Source organism: Lepidochelys kempii, chromosome 4 (assembly GCF_965140285.1).
Source record: "Lepidochelys kempii isolate rLepKem1 chromosome 4, rLepKem1.hap1, whole genome shotgun sequence".
NCBI lineage: Eukaryota > Metazoa > Chordata > Testudines > Cheloniidae > Lepidochelys > Lepidochelys kempii.
Genome location: NC_136383.1, coordinates 128,186,586 through 128,208,407, shown reverse-complemented (window position 1 = coordinate 128,208,407; position 21,822 = coordinate 128,186,586). Strand labels below are relative to the sequence as shown.

At 40.2% G+C, this 21,822-nt stretch overlaps 2 protein-coding genes across 6 annotated transcripts in view; both read left to right on the top strand.

Moving 5' to 3' along the window:
- Positions 1-284: 284 nt before the first annotated feature.
- Positions 285-20,741, top strand: RNF103 (ring finger protein 103). Of its 5 annotated transcripts, none has more exons than XM_078852607.1 (4): positions 285-877; positions 5,577-5,716; positions 14,890-15,005; positions 20,663-20,741. In XM_078852607.1, exons 1-4 carry the CDS (start codon positions 652-654, stop codon positions 20,739-20,741), a joined length of 561 nt encoding a protein of 186 aa, XP_078708733.1. In that variant the 5' UTR covers positions 285-651. The 5 variants fall into 5 exon arrangements, with proteins under 5 accessions (XP_078708733.1, XP_073198975.1, XP_073198982.1 ...); XM_073342874.1 differs by lacking the exon at positions 20,663-20,741 and adding an exon at positions 18,439-20,469; XM_073342881.2 differs by lacking the exon at positions 20,663-20,741 and adding an exon at positions 17,789-18,404.
- CHMP3 (charged multivesicular body protein 3) overlaps positions 20,703-21,822 on the top strand; it is a 34,566-nt gene continuing 33,446 nt past the window's right edge. The window contains exon 1 of the mRNA XM_073342880.2: positions 20,703-20,795. Within this exon, the coding sequence (XP_073198981.1) occupies positions 20,766-20,795 (30 nt within the window). The 5' untranslated portion in view covers positions 20,703-20,765. The remainder of the gene's footprint in view (positions 20,796-21,822) is intronic.

Sequence of the window (21,822 nt, the reverse complement as noted above, 5' to 3'; positions counted from 1 at the left end):
GGGCCCGGGATAGGGGGGAGGGGGGATTAGGGGCCGGGGAAGAGATCGGGGGGAGGGAACTAAGTGTCCGGGGCCCTGGGGCGGGCGGAAACAGGGAGGGGGCGGTGCCCGAGGTGCCCCCTCCCCGCTGCCCTTTGCCCCCTCCCCGGCTGTCCCCGGCTGCGACGTCACTTGTTATGGCTCGGCCGGCGGCTCGGGCGCCGCTGGGGCCAGGCGGCGGCCGGGCGCGGGAGGCCGGGACGTGGATTTCGCAGGCCGGCGCCAGGCCCAGCGCCTCGGCCCGCTGACCGTTCAGCCCGGGGAGTCCCCGAGGGGAGGCGTCTCCTCTCCAAATCCCCCGCACACAGATCAGCTTCTTCCCCTCCCCTCCCCGGCCTCACTGGGGGCTCAGCCCCCTCCCCCGGCCAACTTGGCAACACCCCTGAGACCTCCTTTCTCTCCCCCCAACACCTGACTGGGGACCAGGGCAGCAAGGAGAGGGCCCAGAAGCCAGGGGCGAGGAGGAGGAGGATCCAGGCGGCGGCAGCAGTGGGGTTATTGGTCTGAATAATTCGCTCCTTCCCCCTGTCTCCTCCATTGGGATCTCTCTCTTTCTCTCTCTCCTAGGATTGGCTCTCTCTGCAGAGAGTCACACACACAGAGAGAGGAAAGATGTGGCTGAAGCTGTTTTTCTTGCTTCTCTATTTTCTGGTCCTGTTTGTCCTGGCCAGGTTTTTTGAGGCCATTGTCTGGTATGAGACTGGCTTCTTTGCCACCCAGTTGGTGGACCCGGTGGCCCTGAGCTTCAAGAAGCTGAAGACCATTTTGGAGTGCAGGGGGCTTGGGTACTCTGGGCTGCCGGAAAAGAAAGATGTCAGGGAGCTGGTGGAGAAGTCAGGTAAGAGATCATGTAAGAAGATATTTCACCCATTAACGTTTAGACGTTTGCTGGTTTTTTGCCTAGGAATGGTTTTCTTTAGTTAAAAATCTTTGAACGCTTGATTTTAAAAAAAACCTTAATACACATTAAGAGCTTATTGGGGAACAAAATCATCTCAGTTGTAATAATCTTACATTTCTAATAGCAGCTTTCATACGGAAGGGTCCTAAAGTGCTTTCCAGATTGTACATACAGCACTACTGAAATGCAGCCACCTCTGGAGTATAGGACAGCAGCCAGCTGGCACAGGGTATGCCTTACTATAGTATTGTGGGAGGGGGGAAATTTTGGCCAAGGACATCCGGACAAATGCTACTTTTATGCAAAGTATCATGATATGCTTACTGTGAGGGGACAGAGCCTCAGTTTTGCAGGTCTTGTCAAATGTTATATACAATACATGTCTCTGTTTCTCAACCTTATGTCCACCTTTATGAGTTAACAGCTCTCCAAGCAGAATTTAAATAAATAACCAGTTGTCTTGGTAGACCAAATAATAAAATATTAGTGTGATAAATGTAAGAGATCATTCAAAAAGCTGTAGAACTGTAAAATACATTAAATTTCTAACAGAAGTTGTAAATGTGAATATCATATTCTACCATCTATCAAGAAAATAGACCTTCTATATTCAATAGACTAGTTACTGAGCAAGCAGGAAAGGGACTATTTTAGAGAAGTTAGTCTGAGTTGCTGAGGGGGATTGAATCTGAATGTTAGATTATGTTTGCACAGTAGGAAGTATGCTGTCAGCTTTGCTTCCTAAAAAGAAAAGGAGGACTTGTGGCACCTTAGAGACTAACCAGTTTATTTGAGCATAAGCTTTCGTGAGCTACAGGTCACTTCATCGGATGCTGAGCTGTAGCTCACGAAAGCTTATGCTCAAATAAACTGGTTAGTCTCTAAGGTGCCACAAGTACTCCTTTTCTTTTTGCAAATACAGACTAACACGGCTGTTACTCTGAGCTTAGCTTCTAAAAGTCAAACGTTTTTTTCCCCTCCCACTCTGCATCCTCCTGGTTACTCTAGCCCTCAGCACTGTAACTACATAGGCCAGAATATTAACTTTTTAAAAGGACGCTGTTATGGGCCTAATTTTGGTCACACTGGTCTTGCCCTGGTGGAACTCCTCTAACTTACCATTTATATTACCATAGTGCTCAAAGACCCCAATTAGGACCAACATTCTTATGTGCGTGTTTATGCAGCACATAGCACAGATATGTAACTAACTCCTGTGCCAAAGAGCCTGCTATCTAAAAAGAGAAGTGACCTATGGTGCTAGATTCACAAAGGGACTTAAGCATCTAACTGCCACTTTAGGTGTGTAAATCCAGATACCACTGGTATTTACAAAATTTCTGCTCCACTGCCACCTAGCCCTGTAGGTGCCTAAACTCACTCAGCACTCACATTTTTGCTGGAAAAGATTTCCCTGGGTGCCTATGTTTCTGCCTCTGGGAATGTACGCTGGTGCTTCATTCTAGATGTCTGGGCGCCCGAGGCCTAGTGCAATTAATTAGCTGAGGGAAGAAAAATGCTCCTCTGCCTAACTCACCTGTGGGGCCTGATCTGGTTGGTGTGCTCTTAGCATATCTAACTGCACTTAAAATGGCCCATGATGGTCAGAGGTGTTCCCACATAAATTTTAGCCCATGGTTAGGGCAGTGGTGCCCAAATTTATTACACAGGAGGGCCACACAAACCTAAGTACAACCTTGTATGGGCCAAACAGATTATACATCTTTTAATAAGATTTAAAGTCACCTGTATTGATTTCTGTTTTAAGTTCAGGTTGTTTCTATGTACAGTATTGTCTATTTACACACTTGTGTGCACTCTGTCTCTCGCTTGCCCAATGACTCTTTAATTACTTATCCAAACTGGAACAGCAAGTGGCAGATCAGGCACCACTGCTATCAGGCAGTGGGGGGGGAGGGGGAATCGAACCACAGGGTCATAACATACCAGGTAAATACCAGGTTTCAGAGTAACAGCCGTGTTAGTCTGTATTCGCAAAAAGAAAAGGAGTACTTGTGGCACCTTAGAGACTAACCAATTTATTTGAGCATGAGCTTTCGTGAGCAACAGCTCACTTCATCGGATGCATACCATAACCATTGGGCTAAAAGTTATGAGGGAGCTCTTCTTCTCCCCAGCTTGAACTTTTTGTAAGAGATACCTTAGGCACTTGACTCAGGAGAGGGTTCACAGCGGAGAATCCCAAGCAGAGATAGGCACTTTGCTCCAGCCCATGGATTTAGGCACGGAACTCCCCGAGAGGGGCATGGCTTAGGACAGATGCACCTCCAACTGGCTAGCTTAGATGGCTCCTAATCTGGCTTCTAGCTTTTCTAGGTGCCTATCTCCCTCTGTTATAGGAAGCCTGAGCATCTAACTCTATCTTTGTGAATCACAGCAATTTCCTAGGCACCCAGGCGTTAAGCATTGCAACGCTTCGCATCACAGTGCCTAAAACCCTTTGTGAATCTAGCCCAGTGATACTCAGGCCTAGGCTCATGAGCCGCAAGTGGCTCTTTAATGTATCTCCTGTGGCTCTTTGCCTCACATTATATTAAAACACTGGGTGATTTATTTATTAGCCAATCAGGATGCTTTTACTATGTTATTAACCCATTGTAGTTGATAAAATAATAATACTTGGTCCATCATTTTGCTGTAAGAATAATAATATATAATATTAAAGAAACAATGAATTCACGCTACTGTGGCTCTTTTGGATAATGTCGATTGCTAATGTGGCTTCTGAACACTGAGGTCTGAGTATCACTGATCTAGTCCATCAAGTCTAGGAAGAGAGAAGGATACCAACAAATATGTTAATCTTTATAATAATGTGCCAGCTTTCCCTATGTGCTTCTCAACCTAGCAATCTGACTGGTTTCTTACAGGTGTTGCTTCAGAGGTGGGTCTTGAGGAGAGGGTAGTGTAGTTGTTTTATAGTTCTATACATATACAAAACACAGTCAGGAATTAGGCATGGAAATGTTGTGTGAGAAGCTGAGAAAGGATGAGGTTGGCATCTTTGAAGGTGGCAAGCAACATAAGGATTGAGCAGACCAGTAAAGAAGTGCGGTGTTGTAGAAGGGCCTTGATGGTGAGGATGTGAAATTAGAATGTGATATGGCGAATGTGGTTGGGAGGAAGGGCTGATGTGGACTGAGTAACAGGCAAGGAAGATAATTTTAGCTGCTGCTTTTTAAATTGATTGTCAATGGGATGTGGGTGTAGGAGAGGGGGAGGATGGAGAAGAGGCAACAGTAGTGGGAGCTAGGACTTCAGAGTGTTTGGGCAGAAAGAAAAAGACTCGCATGGATTGACTCTTAATTTACACCAGTGAAAGTGAGAAGAGATTTGGGTCCCATTGACTTAAAAAAATTAATTGTTGATATTAGTTGCTGGTACTGTTAATACTAACACTTTAAAAATCTAACTTACTTTTCACCATTTACCTTGTTTAGTTACTTTTTTTATTATTATTTATTATTACTTCCCTGGTTTGAACAGTGACAACTGATTAGTCAGTTTCACTTGTGTTGATTGTCACTTTTGCTTTTTGGCTCATGTGCTTTCATAACGTTGTAATGTGTGGGTGCAAACACTGAAGGGGAATGTTTAACTCCAAACAAAACGTTGTCACTGATTTTTTTTAAATGTCACAGAAACACTCCTATTAAGTTTTGTAACAATTTTACACAATTTTTTTTTTTTGGCTTTAAATCATGTGATGGTGTCTCTCAATGAAGTTCATAGCTTTCTAACAACCAAGAGTTCAACTTTAATTCTCAATTTCGTACATTTTGTAAGAAACAACTTCCTTGTTTACAAAAAAAAAACTTTCAAGAGAGTTTAATACAGTAAGTGCTACAATGTTATTCGGTATTAACAATATAATCTGGTTTGTAATGTCTCTAAAAGGGAGTATGGGAAAGGAAATGAGATAACAAAAGAGAGATGATCAAATACGCTTACATACATTGTTTTAAGGAAACCATGTTGCTAGGCTTGAAGTTCTTAGGAAATGTTTACTACTTTGTAAATAGAATGAATAAATAAATTTTTAGAATGGAATAATTTAATCATAGGCTAGCTGTGTAAAAGCTACGTCAGATTATTCGATTGTAAGTAAAATTCTAATTATAGTGTTTGGAATTCTAAAAACCTGTCTAAATTGGCAGTTTTAACAATTTGTCTTTTGTGTGATCTCTGTGTTCACAGTAGAACTAAATTTCATGTAAAATAAAGGAGTAGACATCAAAACTAAAACTGATGTCTTCCAATTTAGTACTGCAAATTTCAGTCAACATCAACAGGGACTTACGAGGCTGAAAATACATTTGTTTTTCAGTATGTCCAATTACATATGTAGATGCATCTGTGTAATGTTCATTTTTCATGGCTTATTGACAGCTAAAATTGGTGTGTGTGTTAACAGTATGAATACATATAAAAATAAACTAAGAGTAGTTTTAATGGTCCTTGGACTGAAGTGATGCTTCACCCAGCTATGTAAAATGTAATCAACAAAATCTTCACTATCTGACAAAGAAATGGCTTTTGTGTCGGAATATGTTTGATTAATGTAACCGTTATCAAATGTAGTGTAATTTTTTTTTTCCTTCTGTCCATTATTTAGGAGACCTCATGGAGGGTGAGCTCTATTCTGCTCTCAAGGAAGAAGAAGCCTCTGAATCAGTTTCCAGTACAAACTTCAGTGGTGAAATGCACTTCTATGAGCTTGTAGAAGACACAAAGGATGGTATCTGGCTGGTACAGGTATTGGAAATTTTTCTAGTTTTGATCGTGGCTAAAATATGCTTCAAAGGAGAAGTTATTTCTGGAGACTAGTTCATCTAATAGCAACACGTAGGATCTGAGTTTGCTAAGAGACTGCATTTGACTCTGTGGTACAAGGAAAACCCCAGAAGGGTACTCCAAGGTAACAAGCACGAGAGAACTAACCTGTGCGACAGCAGATAGGATAGGAAGTGACAGAGCTCCTATACTGATCATAAACAGTTTTTCATTATAGTATGCTGTTTAGTAAGAGACATTTAATATAGAACCAGTAAATAGCACAATAATACATATTTGTTCTTAAGTGTACACACTGCACTGGCATGTAGCCAGGTACAGTAAGAATTTGCCATTGTATGTTATGTATATGCATTATGAAACATCCCAATAGGCAAAGCTAAGGATATGGGGGAAATGTACTTGACCCCCAGCTGGCCAGGATGAAAAATGTGTGTTAGCACCTTCCCAAAGGTCAGCCACAACAATTTTAAAGGAATAAAATTAGTTGTGTACTTTCAATTGCATACTGAATTTGATTGCAATATAGCATTCATCAGCTTACTTAATACATTTTAAAAATGTAGTTATTTATTACTATGACTGATCAAATAGTAGACTATATTAGAAATAATTATTTGGCTATAACTGGTATTTTTGAATGGTATTTGACCAGCTATAGAGTTTGTCACAACACTGTAAAAATAAAAATCATTGAATAAATTATTTGATCCAGTGCAACTTATTGAATAGCATATTCACTAAATGGTATTTGCCTAGTCCTGCAGAATAAAAAGAAGAGAGCTGTAGTATCGCCTTTCCATTCTTGGTTTCTCTCCATTTTTTGTCCTAGTAGTAGCTTGTGGTATATGACTTTCTGAACTATTTTCATTGTTCCTCCTCCTCCTCCTCTCACTCTCTTCCCCCCCCCCCCCCCCCGCAATTTCTTACTCTACATTGTGGCCTCTACTTTCCCCCCTATATTTTCTGTTTCTCCTTTCTTTCTCAAATTTCTTGATATCATACTTTTTTTTTTTTTCTCCCCTAACTTATCTGATCAATCTGTCCTGCTTCTGTCCATCTAATTGGCCACTCTGAGCCATATACATATGTAGGGCTTGGAAATTTAACAAGACAGCTAATAGTCAGAGGACTTAACCTTCTAAGTACAGATCGGTAACGAAGATAGGGACTCCAGTGTTCATGGGCAGTGCCCAGGGAAGATGCCTGCCCTACCTTCCTTTCCCCCACATTGCCTGCACTAATTGCTGGGAAACAGAAGGGAGCTGGGATACCTATCGGGGTACTGTCCCTGGATCTCCAGTCAGTTTTGGCTGCTGTAATGAAGCAGAGTAAGAGTGACAGTCACAGCTCATCGCATGCTCAGCCATGGTCAGCTGCCAGTGTTTTGTAGTCTATACAATTGAGGACGGTCTTAAAGTGACAGGTTTCGGGGTTTTGAAAGAGGATAAGATAGTGGGTCTACACTTTTTTTGTTTTTGTTTGTTGTTGTGCCCCCAGGGGTCTGTCCCATGCATAAATAATGGCACAGAAAAAGTACAGAGATGTTAGATTTTTCCTGAAACTGATGGGTGCAAAGGCTAGTCAAGTGAGGGCTCACTTAAGACAGGTTTATCTGTGAGTGTATTGTTTACGGCCAGCAATATAAACGTTTGAAGAAACAGATCAAAGTCAGTATGCAAAGAAATGTCAAATATTTTGTGGCTATGTTCCTTGGTTTTTTGTGAACTCTTACACAAAGCATCCAAAATAATCTGGTAATCTGTGCATCAATACAAGCAATCTCGCCTTCCTCAATGACTGCATATGTCAAAGTGCCTGATATTTCTGCGTGGAGCTTCCTTGGAGTCCCTAAAGCAGCAACATTCTTTCTCTTGTATTAGCTGATGAGCTCATCACTTCTTTCCTTTTATCCTGATGTTATGGCATTTCCTCTTTGGTTGACAAGGAGGTTAAGCAGTAAATCCAAGAGCTGAGGCCAAGAGCTGAGGCCAGTCCAGTTTACCATATTGATAACCATGTTGATGTAGGATTTGTGTGTGGCACTCTCGCTTCCTCTTATCCCTCCTGCTACAGCCTCAACTCTGCAGACAGGTTCTAGAATTTCTTCATGCCTGATGACATGAGAGTGATTCCAATATCATTGTTACACTATATGACTCTCAAATATACAGCAAGTCATCTACAGATAAAATGCCTCTTTAAATGATGTTATAGTTGTCAGGGCTGTGGCTTAACTACTGCCATATACCATAAATGGATGGACCTGCAAAAACCTGATCAGGTCTCCAGTCTCTGACCGTAGCCATTGCTGGAAGTGTCAGAGGAAGTTGTGAAACCCTCACAGTATACCTGTGCAACATTATACCATGGATGTGGAGAGGAAAAGGAAACTTCCAGGCTTCAGCTGCTGATTAGCTTATGCTATGAAAACATAAGCAGAGCTAGAATGAAATAAGGACTGTCAGAGGGCAGCTGCAAAGGATATTCTAATTCATGTAAAATGTTGACGTCTTTCTGAATTTAATTGGTTTGCCTGAATAATGTCATGTGGCAACAAACTTTTTTTGTGTTTTTGGGAGGTTCTTGTTTTTGTGTTTTGCACACAAGGTCTTAACTTTTATATTTGCCTTTTAATTCATCAAGTGCTCTCTTTTTCTTGCATTTAATAAAGAAGGCTGTTATTTATAAATCACTTACATCTTTTCCAATGGAAATAGTCTTTTATGTCTAGATTCACAAAGGTACTTAGGCACCTAAGTTCCAGTTTTAGAGTCCACTACAATCCACAAGACTTCTACTGAACTCATTCAAGCCTTCCTGTAAAAGTTCCCTAATCACCTAAGGTTTTGCCTTTGGGCATGCATGATCCAGACACCTATCTCCTGCTTAAGCCCCAGAGCACTTCACAAACTGGGGAAGATAGATGTTTGTCTGCCTAACTTTCAGATGGGGCCTGATTAGGATGACTATATTTCCCAAAGGGAAAACAGAACATCGCATGAGGCTAGCCTGAGGTGCCCCGCCCCACCCCAAACTCTATGCGGGGCTGGCGTTGCTGCTCGCCCAAGCCCTGCCTTTCCCCCTGCGTCAGGCTGAGACTAGAGATGCTGCTTGCTCGAGCCCTGCCTGTCCCCCACTTGAGCCCTGCCTCTCTCCCTGTGCAGGGTTGGCATCACCACTCCCCCCCACCCCTGTACATGTATCCGCACCCCACTTTTTTTTTTTTTTTTACACAAAACTAGGCATCTGTCTTGTTTGCTTTTGCCAAAAAAAAGTCAGGACAGGGCTTAAAAAAGGGACTCTCCAACCAAAACAGGACGTATTGTCACCCTTGATCCAGTAGGTATGCTCAGAGGCTGCCTACTAGATCAGGTCCCATTCAAAATCTGAGGGGGGAGGAGATGATGGTGCCCATCTTATAACTTTTATACCAGTGGTTAGAGTACTCTCCGGGGATGTGGGAGACTCAGGTTCAATTCACCCCTCTGCCAGAAGCAGGGAAAGAATTTGAACAGGGGGTTTCCCATCCCTCAGGAGAGTGCTCTAACCATTAAGCAAAGGGATATTCTGATGTAGGACTCCTAGTCTCCAGTAGAAGCTGTTCTACTGTATATAAATACTTTTGAGTACTTGGAGCAGGGGGACTGGTCCCTGGATCTCCATCCAAGAGGGTGCCCTAAGCACCTGACTACAGAATCATTCTCTCTCTCTCGCTCTCTCTTTCTGGCCTGGTGACTCTAAGTATTTATCCACAATGGAACAGCTTTAACGTAAGAGACTGAGAGGAGGCCTTTTCAGAATATCCAGAACTCTGTGGTTAGTGCACTCTCCTCAGATGTGTGAGACCGCCCGTTCAGTCCCCTTTTTTTCTTTTAAGTTGGTATTTCTTTCAAACAGCTGCTGTTTCACCATAGATAGGTGAAATGATCCCCAAGTAGGCTCTGTATCAGTTTGTAGAATGCTTTGGGTTCCTTTAGAGATTCAAGGTGGGTGAGGTAATATCTTTTATTGGACCAACTCCTGCTGGTAGGGGAGACAAGCTTTTGAGTTTACACAGAGCTCTTCTTCAGGTCTGGGAAATGTACTCAGAGAGTCACAGCTAGGTACAAGATAGAACAGATTGGTTGGTCCAATAAAAGATATTATTTCACCCACTTGGTGTCTTTAATATCCTGAGACCAACACAGCTACAACAACATTGGGTTATTTCAGTCAAACAACTTTAGTCACCCTGTGTTCTTGATAAAGTACTACATTTTAAATCACCATGCATTATACCTTATTCTGTATGTGATATGTTGAAAGCATTATTTAACATTAAAATTGTCTAGTTAATCCTATTTTAATGTTTTCTGCATCAAAATATACCTAATCCCTCTCCTGCATTTTATCCTCCCTCTTGTGCCTCAAATGCACAGAAAATTTTTATCGTATGTCTTGTAACTACAGTGCAGAGGGAAAAACTTATAGAAATCAAAAATGCTAAAATGACATACTATACTGGAGACTATACCAAAGTTTATAATTAAATGCGGTTCTTGTCTTCAGTTGTCAACTGTGTGACCCTTCATTCACATGTCTTGTGATGTTTGCACATCTTCTTGGAAATTTAATGAGGGACTAGATATTATTATTATGACCTATAAAAAACTCTGCATGAAATAGCATGAGGGATATCTGGCTTACACCAACAGCAGAAATGAAACTTAGAATTTAGGCTGCTCCCCTGGTGTGCTCATGTTTGTGTATTTCTGGAGTAATGGAAAAGGGAGTGATCTTTCTGTGTTGCGTAGACACAGCAGCTGATCTGGACAGTAGGAGTGTTTAATTTCCTCAAGTTCATTGGTTTATATCAAACCCTTTAACACTTGTATGGGATTTATAGTGGAATAATAATAGTTTTTAAAAAATCCTGATTAGGGCAATTGGCAAAGCAAGTAGCAACTATACTGATTAGCTAATGATGGAGAAACCATTTGGCTGCGCAATTGTCTGAGATTCTTTCTTGTTGGGAGAGGGAGAGCCACTTCCTACTGATGATGTTCTAGGCATCTATGTGACGGGTTGGATCACAGAAACCCCCTTGGGGCTGCCAGCTGATGTGCCAAGATTACTTCTGCCCCTGCTTTCCCTGCCAGTTTGGGACTCTAGCACCCTGTCTTGTTGAGCCAGACATGCCAGTCTGCTCCAGCACAGACCCAGGGTCTGAACCACGTGTCCCAAAGCCGCAGGCTTGAAATGAAAGCAGTTTAAGAAATGTTCCTGTCTTTAACACTCGGTTGCCCAACTCTCAATGGGGTCCAAACCCCAAATAAATCTGTTTTACCCCATGTAAAGCTTATACAGGGTAAACTCATAAATTGTTTGCCCTCTATAACACTGATAGAGAGAGATGCACAGCTGTTTGCCCCCCCACTCCCCCAGATATTAATACATACTCTGGGTTAATTAATAAGTAAATAGTGATTTTATTCAATACAGAAAGTAGGATTTAAGTGGTTCCAAGTAATAGCAGACAGAACAAAGTGAATTACCAAGCGAAATAAAATAGAACACGCAAGTCTATGTCTAAGAAAACTGAATACAGATAAAAACCTCACCCTTAAAGGAATTCTAGTAAGCTTCCTTTTACAAACTAGTCTCCTTCTAGTCAGGGTCCAGCAATCACTCACACCCCCTGTAGTTACTGTCCTTTGTTCCAGTTTCTTTCAGGTATCCTTGCGGGTGGAGAGGCTATCTCTTTAGCCAGCTGAAGACAAAATGGAGCCCCCCCCCCCCCCCCGGGTTTAAATAGACTTTCTCTGGTGGGTGGACACCCCTCACTCCCCCTGTGTAGAATCTCAGCTACAGTATGGAGTTTTGGAGTCACATGGGCCAGTCACATGTCCATGCATGACTCAGAATTTACAAAAAGAAAAGGAGTACTTGTGGCACCTTAGAGACTAACCAATTTATTTGAGCATGAGCTTTCGTGAGCTACAGCTCATGCTCAAATAAATTGGTTAGTCTCTAAGGTGCCACAAGTACTCCTTTTCTTTTTGCGAATACAGACTAACACGGCTGTTACTCTGAAACCTGTCAGAATTTACAGGTAGCAGCCATGAGTCACATGATACCTTGGACGTCCTCAAGTAGACTTCTTATGTGGATTGGAGCATTCCAAGATCCATTGTTCGTTAAGTGCTTCTTGATTGGGCACTTAATTTGCACATTCCTTTCTCAAGAAGCTGACCAAATCCTTGACTAAGGCTACTTAGAAATCAAGCAAATACACAGCCAATATTCATAACTTCGAATACAACAATGACATATGCATACAAATAGGATTAATAGATTCAGTAGATCATAACTTTACAGAGATATGTTACATGGCATATGTAGCGTAAAACATATTCCAGTTATGTTATATATACATAAATAAGCATATTTCCATAAAGCCTTATGGGGGGCACCGTCACAATCTATACCTTATTCATCCAAGTATCTGTTCGTAAAGGCTTTTTGGTCCCTTCGCCCCATAATTTTGAGTCACATCTTAAATGAGACTCTCACTTGAAATCGTTTGGGACCTTTCACTCTAATCCAGTGTCAACAAAGATATTACATTACAAGTTTTATTGTGAAATTTCCTGTCAAAATCAACAGGATTTTACATTGTTGCCAAATTATATATTCCTACATTAATTAATTCTGGTTTTTTAATTGCAACATTTTAAAAAATATACATGTCTAATAATACTGTTTTAAGATATTGCTTAAAATTAAAATAGAATTAATGATCCAATACTAACTTTAATTCTGCTTTCATGTTTTTCATTTATCAGTGGGAACACCTGTCTGTCTTCAAGTATATAGATGGCACCTATTATCATACTATCTGAGCATCTCATCTTTTAAAGTACTTATCCTTTCAATTCTGTAGAAGAACCGAGGCTTAGAGAAACTAAATGACTTACCCAAGGCCACACAGGCAGTTTGTGGCAGAGCATGGAATTGAATCCACATCTCCCAAGCTAGTGCCCTAACTACTGGACTATTGTGCCTCTCCAAGTTGCCACACTACTCTACCTGACTAGTTGTTACGTGACAGCAATTTGTCTTCTCTCTTCCATATACAAATAGCAGTGATCTGGACTGTGTAAACTTAACTAACCCTTCTCACCTGTATTTAGACTCAGACTATGCATATAATCTTTAATATATATGGGATTGTTAGTTAACACAGTACTTTTTTTATCATACTGGATCCTCTTGACACATTAAATCACGAATGGACTAATATATAAATTTTATTACAGTAATTCCCATTCAAACTGATAACGTTTTGCAGATTATGAATACGTCTTCCATGAAATGTGATGCATAGAGGATAAAGTCCTATCCTGTCTATGCACTGAACTAGTGATGTCAGCAGGTGTTCACTGTGCAAAGTGGCTGCAATATATGGCTCTTCTGCCATCTTAGTATTTTACAAAGAAAACAAAGCAAAAGACACAATTCCAAGATGTGCTAGCAAAACTTCATTTTGCAAAACCATGTTGTAAATTAGTTTTTTAACTAGATCCGTCATGGTTTAAAACCACTAATAATGTGTTTATTCTCTAGTGCAAATAAATAACCAGTTCCAAGAGAGAAGCTTTTTTGTCATTTGAACATAATGCAATTGTGCTGTCATGGTGCAATCAGTGCAAACAGCCAAATTACACTGAAGCCTACTAGTAACTGTATTTTCTTGGCTGTCATTACAAGTAACTGGATAGTGCAGTATGGAAATAGGAGAGACAGTGAAGTAGTGTTTCACTTTTATGTAATGTTAAAATATATTTGTCCTCTGGACTTCCCACAGCCTTGTTTTTTCCCCTATACAACGGAGGAGTGTTTCTGGCTGTCTTAGGGTTTGGGGTTCTGAACATCCAATCTTTAATTATGTTTCAGCTGTGCTAATGTTTGCTCACAGTGACTATGCAGCCACCTGCACGAGCAACATAAGGTGGCTAATCATGATGGAGATATCAACTTTTGAAGTGTGTGTGAAATTTCCTATTGTTAGGTCAGATTATCATTGGGACCAGTTTTACTGTATTTATTTTAATAAACACTTGACAAATGTGAGTTTTTAAAGTGAAGTCTGAAATCATTTAAAAAGTGGCAACCAGTCAGCTTTTAGGGCATATTAAGCATTTCTAAAATAAGCAGTGTGTGTAGATACTGTAATGTCATACTGATTGATTCGTGATCAATCATGTAACTTACAATTACCTGTCAGCAGCCTGCAGGCAGTTTTTAACTCTCTCTTGGTTTTGATAAGTCAGATGAGTGTTTGATCAAAAGTGTCACAAATAAATTATTAAACAAAGAGGCTCTAAGCATTTTATAGACATTAATAACTAAGCCTTGGAACTTCTCTGTGAATTAAGTATTAATCTCATGTTCAAAGGGGGAAGGAACTTCATGTTACAAATGAGGCATGGAGTGATTACATACAGTTATAGAGTGAATCACTGGTAGAGTTGGAAGTAAATTCCTAGGTGCCTGTCTGTGGATCTAATCACTAGACAGCATTGCCTTCTTTGGCAAATCGCTTTAGGGAGTCTAATACGGTAATGGTTGTGTGTAGTCTAAAGCAGCTGTGTATAATTCTACTTGCTCTGGATCAACTCTCTTTTGGGTAGGTTTTAGTTTCTCATTGGGAGAGAAAAGAGAGACTGGTTAGTAATGTATCACTAACATTTTCCTCACTGGTAAAGAACAAGCATATTTTTGTACCTGGGCTGGTAAATTTTAATGAGTTTTGCAAGGCTGCTATTAAATGTTAGAAGCTTTGGCATGTAGCAAATAATTGTATTAGTTGTCATGTTCCTGACATGTTTTTCTCTTGGCAAGAAACCATAATACTCCTACTACCAATGTTACAGCTTCACTTACCAAACACAATCTTTTAGCTAGGGATAGACAAAACTTCAGAATAAAATCTTTAGTATATTTTGGAGGAAATGAAATATTGAGGATGAACCGGTTTCTGTTTTCATGAAAAGTTAACTTAATTGTAGGAGAGCAGATGTTGTGAAATGTTGATTAAGTTTGTTTCTGGCACTAAAGCTTCCCCCCCTCCCACCTCCTTTTGGCAATAGGTGATAGCAAATGATAGAAGTCCTCTCGTGGGTAAAGTCCATTGGGAAAAAATGGTGAAGAAAGTATCAAGATTTGGCATACGGACAGGCACTTTTAACTGCTCCAGTGACCCCAGGTATGTTCTTTAAAGGGCAATTTAAATCCATAGGCTGTCTTAAAGTACAGTTGGATTCTAACTGGAATGCCTTCTGTTGTACAGGTAGCCATGACAAAAGGCTGCTACCTACAGGTTTTTATCCCTGCTAAAGTATGTTTAAAACTCTCCATTATGATTTTCATAAATAATGTAATTACCCATAAAATTGCTGCTACTAAAAGTAGCATCTGAGAAATATATATTTGGGCTAGGGTAGAGTACAGCAGTGTGGAAAGATGACTAAATGAATCTGTTGGCTTTATAGCCGTGACTGAAGTTAATGGGAATTGTGCTCACTTATGACCTGGCTGAATTTGGCCCATGTTGGATAAATTTATTAGTTACAAGACTCTAAAGCTTAGTCTGAAAAGGGGGGCAAAATGTATATGTTTTATAGCCACCGTGTTTTAACTGGGGATTTGTCCAAATTGAGGGGGTGCGGGGGGAAGTCCACTGGAGCTCTACATGCTAGCTACTCCACACTAACTCATTGTGTGGACACACACTTACTGTGCACCAGTAGAGCCTTTGTGCACATTAGCTTAATGTACTTTGAAAGTACATTAAGCTAAGCTGCCCAAAGGCACTCTTAGTGCTCATAAGAACGGCCATACTGGGTCTACCAATGGTCCATCTAGCCCGGTATCCTGTCTTCCAACTATGGCCAATGCCAGGTGCTTCAGAGGGAATGAACAGGACAGATAATCATAAAGTGATCCATCCCCTGTACCCATTCCCAGCTTCTGGCAAATAGAGGCTACGGAGACTTCAGAGCATGATTTTGCATCCCAGCCCATCATGGCTAATAGCCATTGATGGACCTATGCTCCATGAGCTTATGTAGTTCTTTTTTGAACCCTGTTATAGTCTTGGCCTTCACAACATCCTCTGGTAAAGTGTTCCACAGGTTGACTGTGTGTTGTGTGAAGAAATACTTCCTTTTGTTTGTTTTAAACCTGCTGCCTATTAGTCCTTGTGTTATGAAAAGGAGTAAATAACACTTCTTTATTTCCTTTCTCCACACCAGTCATTTTATAGACCTCTATCATATCCCTCCTTAATTGTCTCTTTTCCAAGCTGAAAAGTCAGTCTTATTAATCTGTCCGCCTATGGAAGCTGTTCCATATCCATAATCATTTTTGTTGCCCTTTTCTATACCTTTTAAAATTCCAGTATATCCTTTCTGAGATGGGATGACCAGATCTGCACGCAGTACTCAAGCTGTGGGCATTCCATGGATTTATATAGAGGCAATAGGATATATTCTGTCTTATTATCTATCCCTTTCCTAATGATTCCCAACATTCTGTTCACTTTTTTGGCTGCCTCTGCATATTGGAAAAAGTGCTCAGTAAGAATGTCCACATGGGGAGTTAGTGTGGAGTATCTAGTGCACTTTAAGCTCAGATCCTAGCTTACTGTGCACTGACTTCCATGTGTGGACAAGCCATCTGTTTGAACCTTGACAATAGTACCCTATTCTCAGAAGAATGTACACAGGATATTGTTTTCTCTCAGCCTGAGGAATGTGTGTATATACATGTGTAAATATGAACACACCCTTTTAACAACATACAGTATCCTGTTGGAAAGTAGACTTAATGTAACCTTAAAGCTCTTGAAGCTCTTAAATGTGCCAGAGACTCTCTGATTCTGGAACAACACTGTAAATGGAAGAATCTCCAAAGAAGTTGCAGCTGCTTCAGCAGTAGCTATTGCTATGCTGTCGCAAAACCAATACAATCCTTTAGTACTTAGCAGGCATTAGTGGTCGCTTCCTTCAGACCACAGACAAGCTTGCCTTGAATTTCAGTACGATGTACAGGAAGGGTAGTATTATGTGTGCATGATTCTTAGATGGTCTTAATCCTAAAAGTTTACAGAAGTATTAAACTGAATAGGATGGGAGAAATTTTAGATCAGAAGTGTTTATGTAAGCTAATATTGTATTAATTTTTTTTTAACTTTAAACATCTTAAAAATGAGAGGCAGCATTTAGAGATTCATAGTGCTTAATGCCAGAAGGGACCATTAGATCATCTAGTTGTGTACATAATTTCTGACTAGTCTTCACATTGTGATCAAATATTATTTTTAAATAAAATCTAACTTAAAGAAACAAAACTAACATTGTATTTTAGTCTTTTTTTTTTGTCTTGCTGAATAAATGCTCATGAATAATTTTCATCAGAAAACAGTTGAAACTCCCACTAAAGAGCACATAGCGTCATCATCAGTTAAGATTCTTTTGCTATTGGCATAATATCTTGTGGCCGTTTTCAAAATTAATGTTAACTTCTTTTTGTGGTGGCAGCAATTAATTTTTTTATATGAGAAATTTAAAAATAATTACTCAAAACTATGACTACAGATAGAAAGGGAATAGATTATTTGGATGGTGAACCAGTCTTCCTGCTTTTATTCCTTCGCAGAACTTGTTTGTCAGGTTTGGAAAGAGAGGCAGATGGCTGTGTTTATAGTTTTTGTTGGGTTTTAAAATGTCCTGAAAAATTTATCAGACACCTGCTAACTAAAGTGATCAGTCAGAGGCTGTCACACAAGATTTGTGGAGGAAGGGGTCACCAGGGAGTTCCAGGAACAACACCTGGCTGACCAGACCAGCCCCACAGTTGGTGGGATTAGAAAAGGTTCTCGGAAATCTGCCAGGGAGGTGTCTGTGGACCCTGCTTGGGAGCTTAGTCTTTATCAAACTTCGGCTAGTAGGTGTTTGTTTGAAGTCAGTCTCTCTTCCCTTCCTTCAGCCAGCTGGAAAGTAGAGAAGCTTTCTCTTGTAGAACTTCACTCCAGAACCTCCTGGCAGAATGGCTCTGCACCTTGTTTTTCAAAGCAGCAGAGAAACAGACCACAATCTTGCTAACTTCACTTTGCTATTGCTTGACAAAACTATGAATAACAACAGAAGCACCGGGAGGTTAGTTTGCAGAGTCAAGAAAGCACTGCTGCATCTGTTCACATTGTAAAGGTTATCTCTACAACTTGAAGGCCTAGAAACTTAATAACTTCTAAAATTAAAGCTTTCTACTTACCACTTGAAAGTGAGCACGTTTTTTCCCCCAAGTTCTACTTTAAGAACTTTGATATCAATGATACATGACTTTATTAACTATAATAAACCTTTATTTAGCACTTTCCTCATCACCAATTCTTTACATATCCTCCCAAGACCCCACAGCACCCTTGTGAAGTAGATAGGAAACTAGAAGAATTATAACAGCAGGTTCTGGGAGTGGGGAAAGGTTTCCATTGGTGTTGAGCGCACACACCTCCCATTTATTTCTCTGTGTGCAGGTGCTCAGCACTTCTGATAATCATCAGACTTGCATTCAAAATTTAAGGACTGCTGTCCACGAAATATAAAACTGTATAGGCTTATCCACTATTTTCTTTGCAGATACTGCAGGAGAAGAGGCTGGGTGAGATCCACACTAATTATGTCAGTCCCACAAACCAGTACCTCCAAGGGGAAAGTGATGCTTAAAGAATACAGTGGACGCAGAATTGAAGCTGAACACATTTTCAAGTGGATAACAGCCCATGCAGCTTCTCGGATCAAAACTATCTACAACTCTGAACATTTAAAAGAAGAATGGAACAAAAGTGACCAGTATCGGGTGAAAATATACCTGTTTGCTAACCTTGACCAGCCTCCAGCTTTCTTCTCTGCACTAAGTGTAAAGTTTACTGGAAGAGTTGAGTTTATTTTTGTGAATGTAGAAAACTGGGACAACAAGAGTCATATGCCGGAGATTGGTATCTGTAAGACACCATCTTACATACTTAGAACTCCAGAGGGAATTTACAGGTATGGGAATAACACTGGTGAATTTATATCCCTACGTGCCATGGATTCCTTCTTGCGCTCAATACAACCTGAAGTTAATGATTTATTTGTTTTAAGCTTAGTATTGGTTAATCTGATGGCTTGGATGGACCTATTTATCACACAAGGTGCTACTATAAAGCGTTTTGTGGTTCTGATAAGCACTTTAGGGACATATAATTCTCTCTTAATTATTTCTTGGCTACCTGTGTTGGGCTTTTTGCAGTTACCTTACTTAGATAGCTTTTATGAGTATAGTTTAAAACTCTTCAGGTATTCTAATACAACTACTCTAGCTTCGTGGGTGAGAGCTGACTGGATGTTCTACTCATCACACCCAGCCCTATTCCTCAGCACTTACCTTGGTCATGGCTTACTAGTAGATTACTTTGAGAAAAAAAGACGACGGAACAACAATGATGAAATAAATGCCAATAACTTGGAATGGCTGTCAAGTCTGTGGGACTGGTACACCAGCTACTTGTTCCACCCAATTGCTTCTTTTCAACACTTCCCCTATGAATCAGATTGGGACGAAGACCCAGATTTGTTCTTAGAGCGATTAGCTTTCCCTGATTTATGGCTTCACCCTCTGATACCAACTGATTATATAAAAAGTTTACCAATGTGGAGGTTTAAATGTCTTGGCATGCATTCTGAAGAGGAAATGTTGGAAGCCTCTCAAGAGAGTGAAAGTGACTCAGACAGTGAAAGCAAAGATGTCTTGAGTGGAGAAAAAGAAGTATCTGAGGATGAGCTAAGTACAGTTCACAGTCCCAGTGAAGTAGAGCCTCAGTGCAATGCTGATATCTGTTCATGTGCCAATAAAAATTGTCATAATGAGCCGTATGAAAGGAAAGCAAGGTCGTATGGATCATATAGCACTACAGAAGACATGGAACCAGATTGGTCAGCCTGGCCCTCTAATATGTTGCACTGTACAGAATGTGTTGTGTGTCTAGAGAATTTTGAAAATGGATGTCTGCTAATGGGTTTACCATGTGGTCATGTGTTTCATCAGAATTGCATCGTGATGTGGTTAGCTGGGGGGCGACATTGCTGCCCAGTTTGTAGATGGGCTTCTTATAAGAAAAAGCAGCCATATACACATCATCAGCCTTTGTCAAACGATACCCCATCTTAGCTGTGTACTAATGTCCTTTGTAAACTTTCCATATATTACCGCTTGCCTTTTAAATGTTAGTCACTTAAAGATTTTGTGGTTTGAAGTTTTAGTTTAAATGTTAGTGCAGTGAACTAAAATATACATGATGGTAATGTTAATGACAGAATCATTTGGTTGCCTTGTATGTTGAAACTGAATGCATACTTACTATACAATTAATTGTTTTTTCCTTTACAACATTTGGAAATTTAATGCAGTTTTTGTAAGCACAAAGATCAAGCCTACAACAAAAGTGTATTCCAGCAAAAGTTTACAAGTTAGGGTTTGGATGAACATTTGAAATTCTAATCTGGGAATTGCATAATTTGAGTTTCTTCTTTTAGAGTCTGCTCAGCACACCTTTGTTGAATAATGTATGTTATATGACAGTACCATTTAAAAATAAATCCGTAAAATAAATTATTTTAAAATGAGAAGGCTGCAGACTTGTAATATGAGTTTTGATAAATATCCTGTGCATGTGGCTACAGATGTTACCAGTCTTACATAGCTGTGAAGACAAATAAAAACATAATAAAACTTTTGTGTCTGTATACAGAAGAAATGCAAAAATCAGTAAGTATAACTCCTTATCTCACTCAAAGCCATTTAAACTCATTACTATTTCAGACTTGCAGCAAGACCTATAGATCATCTCTCTGGTGGTGGAAGAATTTGTTTTATTGTGGTAGTTCTAAAAATGTACTAGACACTTGCCAAACACTGGAAGACCATGTGTCCCTGTCTTGAAGAGTTCTCCTTTGTAAGTATTTCTGAGCCTGCTTTTTGCTGTTGTGTGCTGTTCTGCTAGACCAGTGATTCTGCAGTTCGTTCTGCAGACCACTTTGTAAAAGGTCTATGAGAGAAGATTTCCCTCTCTCCCCTCACAACCATCCATTGCTTGGGCCTTTGTGTCTCATTCTACAGCCAGCCATAAGGGCATGTAGACCTTAGTATGAGATCCACTGTACTAGGTGGCATAGCATTCTCACATAATGACTAAAACAACATTTATAATATTGTTTATTTAAATAACAAGTTTGAGATTTCAAAGTCCGACTGTTTCTTATTACCTGTCTGTACAGTGCGAGCAGCAGTGGGGAGGATGGGTGCTTAATATAGTGGCAAAGTGTATGTGTTACGACCTTGATGCATAAAATGGATGAAGGTATTTTGTTTACACTTGTCAAAAATCATCTAGCTGAAAATCCAGCATGGAAACTTTCAGTGCAAAAGGTAACTTTTGATAAGAAGGTAAATAAAAAGAATCCAACTATGCAGTATTTCTTTTTAACGGGCTCAGTCAACTTGATGTTAATTTGAACGTTTGTACTACATAATTCTGACTGAATGCCATTGAACTTGCTTGAATACAAGTAATTTTACCAGGTTTCCCATATTTAGCATAGAGAAATGTGGTCACCCTATGTCAGTGGTTCTCAAACTTTTGTATTAGTGACCCCTTTCACACAGCAAGTCTCTAAGTGTGACCCCCCCCCTTATAAATTAAAAATACTTGTTTTTATATTTAACAGCGTTATAAATACGGAATTTGAAGTGGGGTTTGGGGTGGAGGCTGACAGCTTGCAATCCCACACGTCATAACCTCACAACCCCCAGTTTGAGAACCCCTGCCCTATGTTATTTGTTACACCTGAAGCTCCAGGGCCTGTTGCTGTCCTTGGTCAAGGTGCACCTGGCAGCCATTTCAGCTTTCCATCCTCTGTTTCATGGCAGATTAGTATTTGCCCATGCCACGATGGCGCGGTTCCTGAAAGTTCTGGAATACC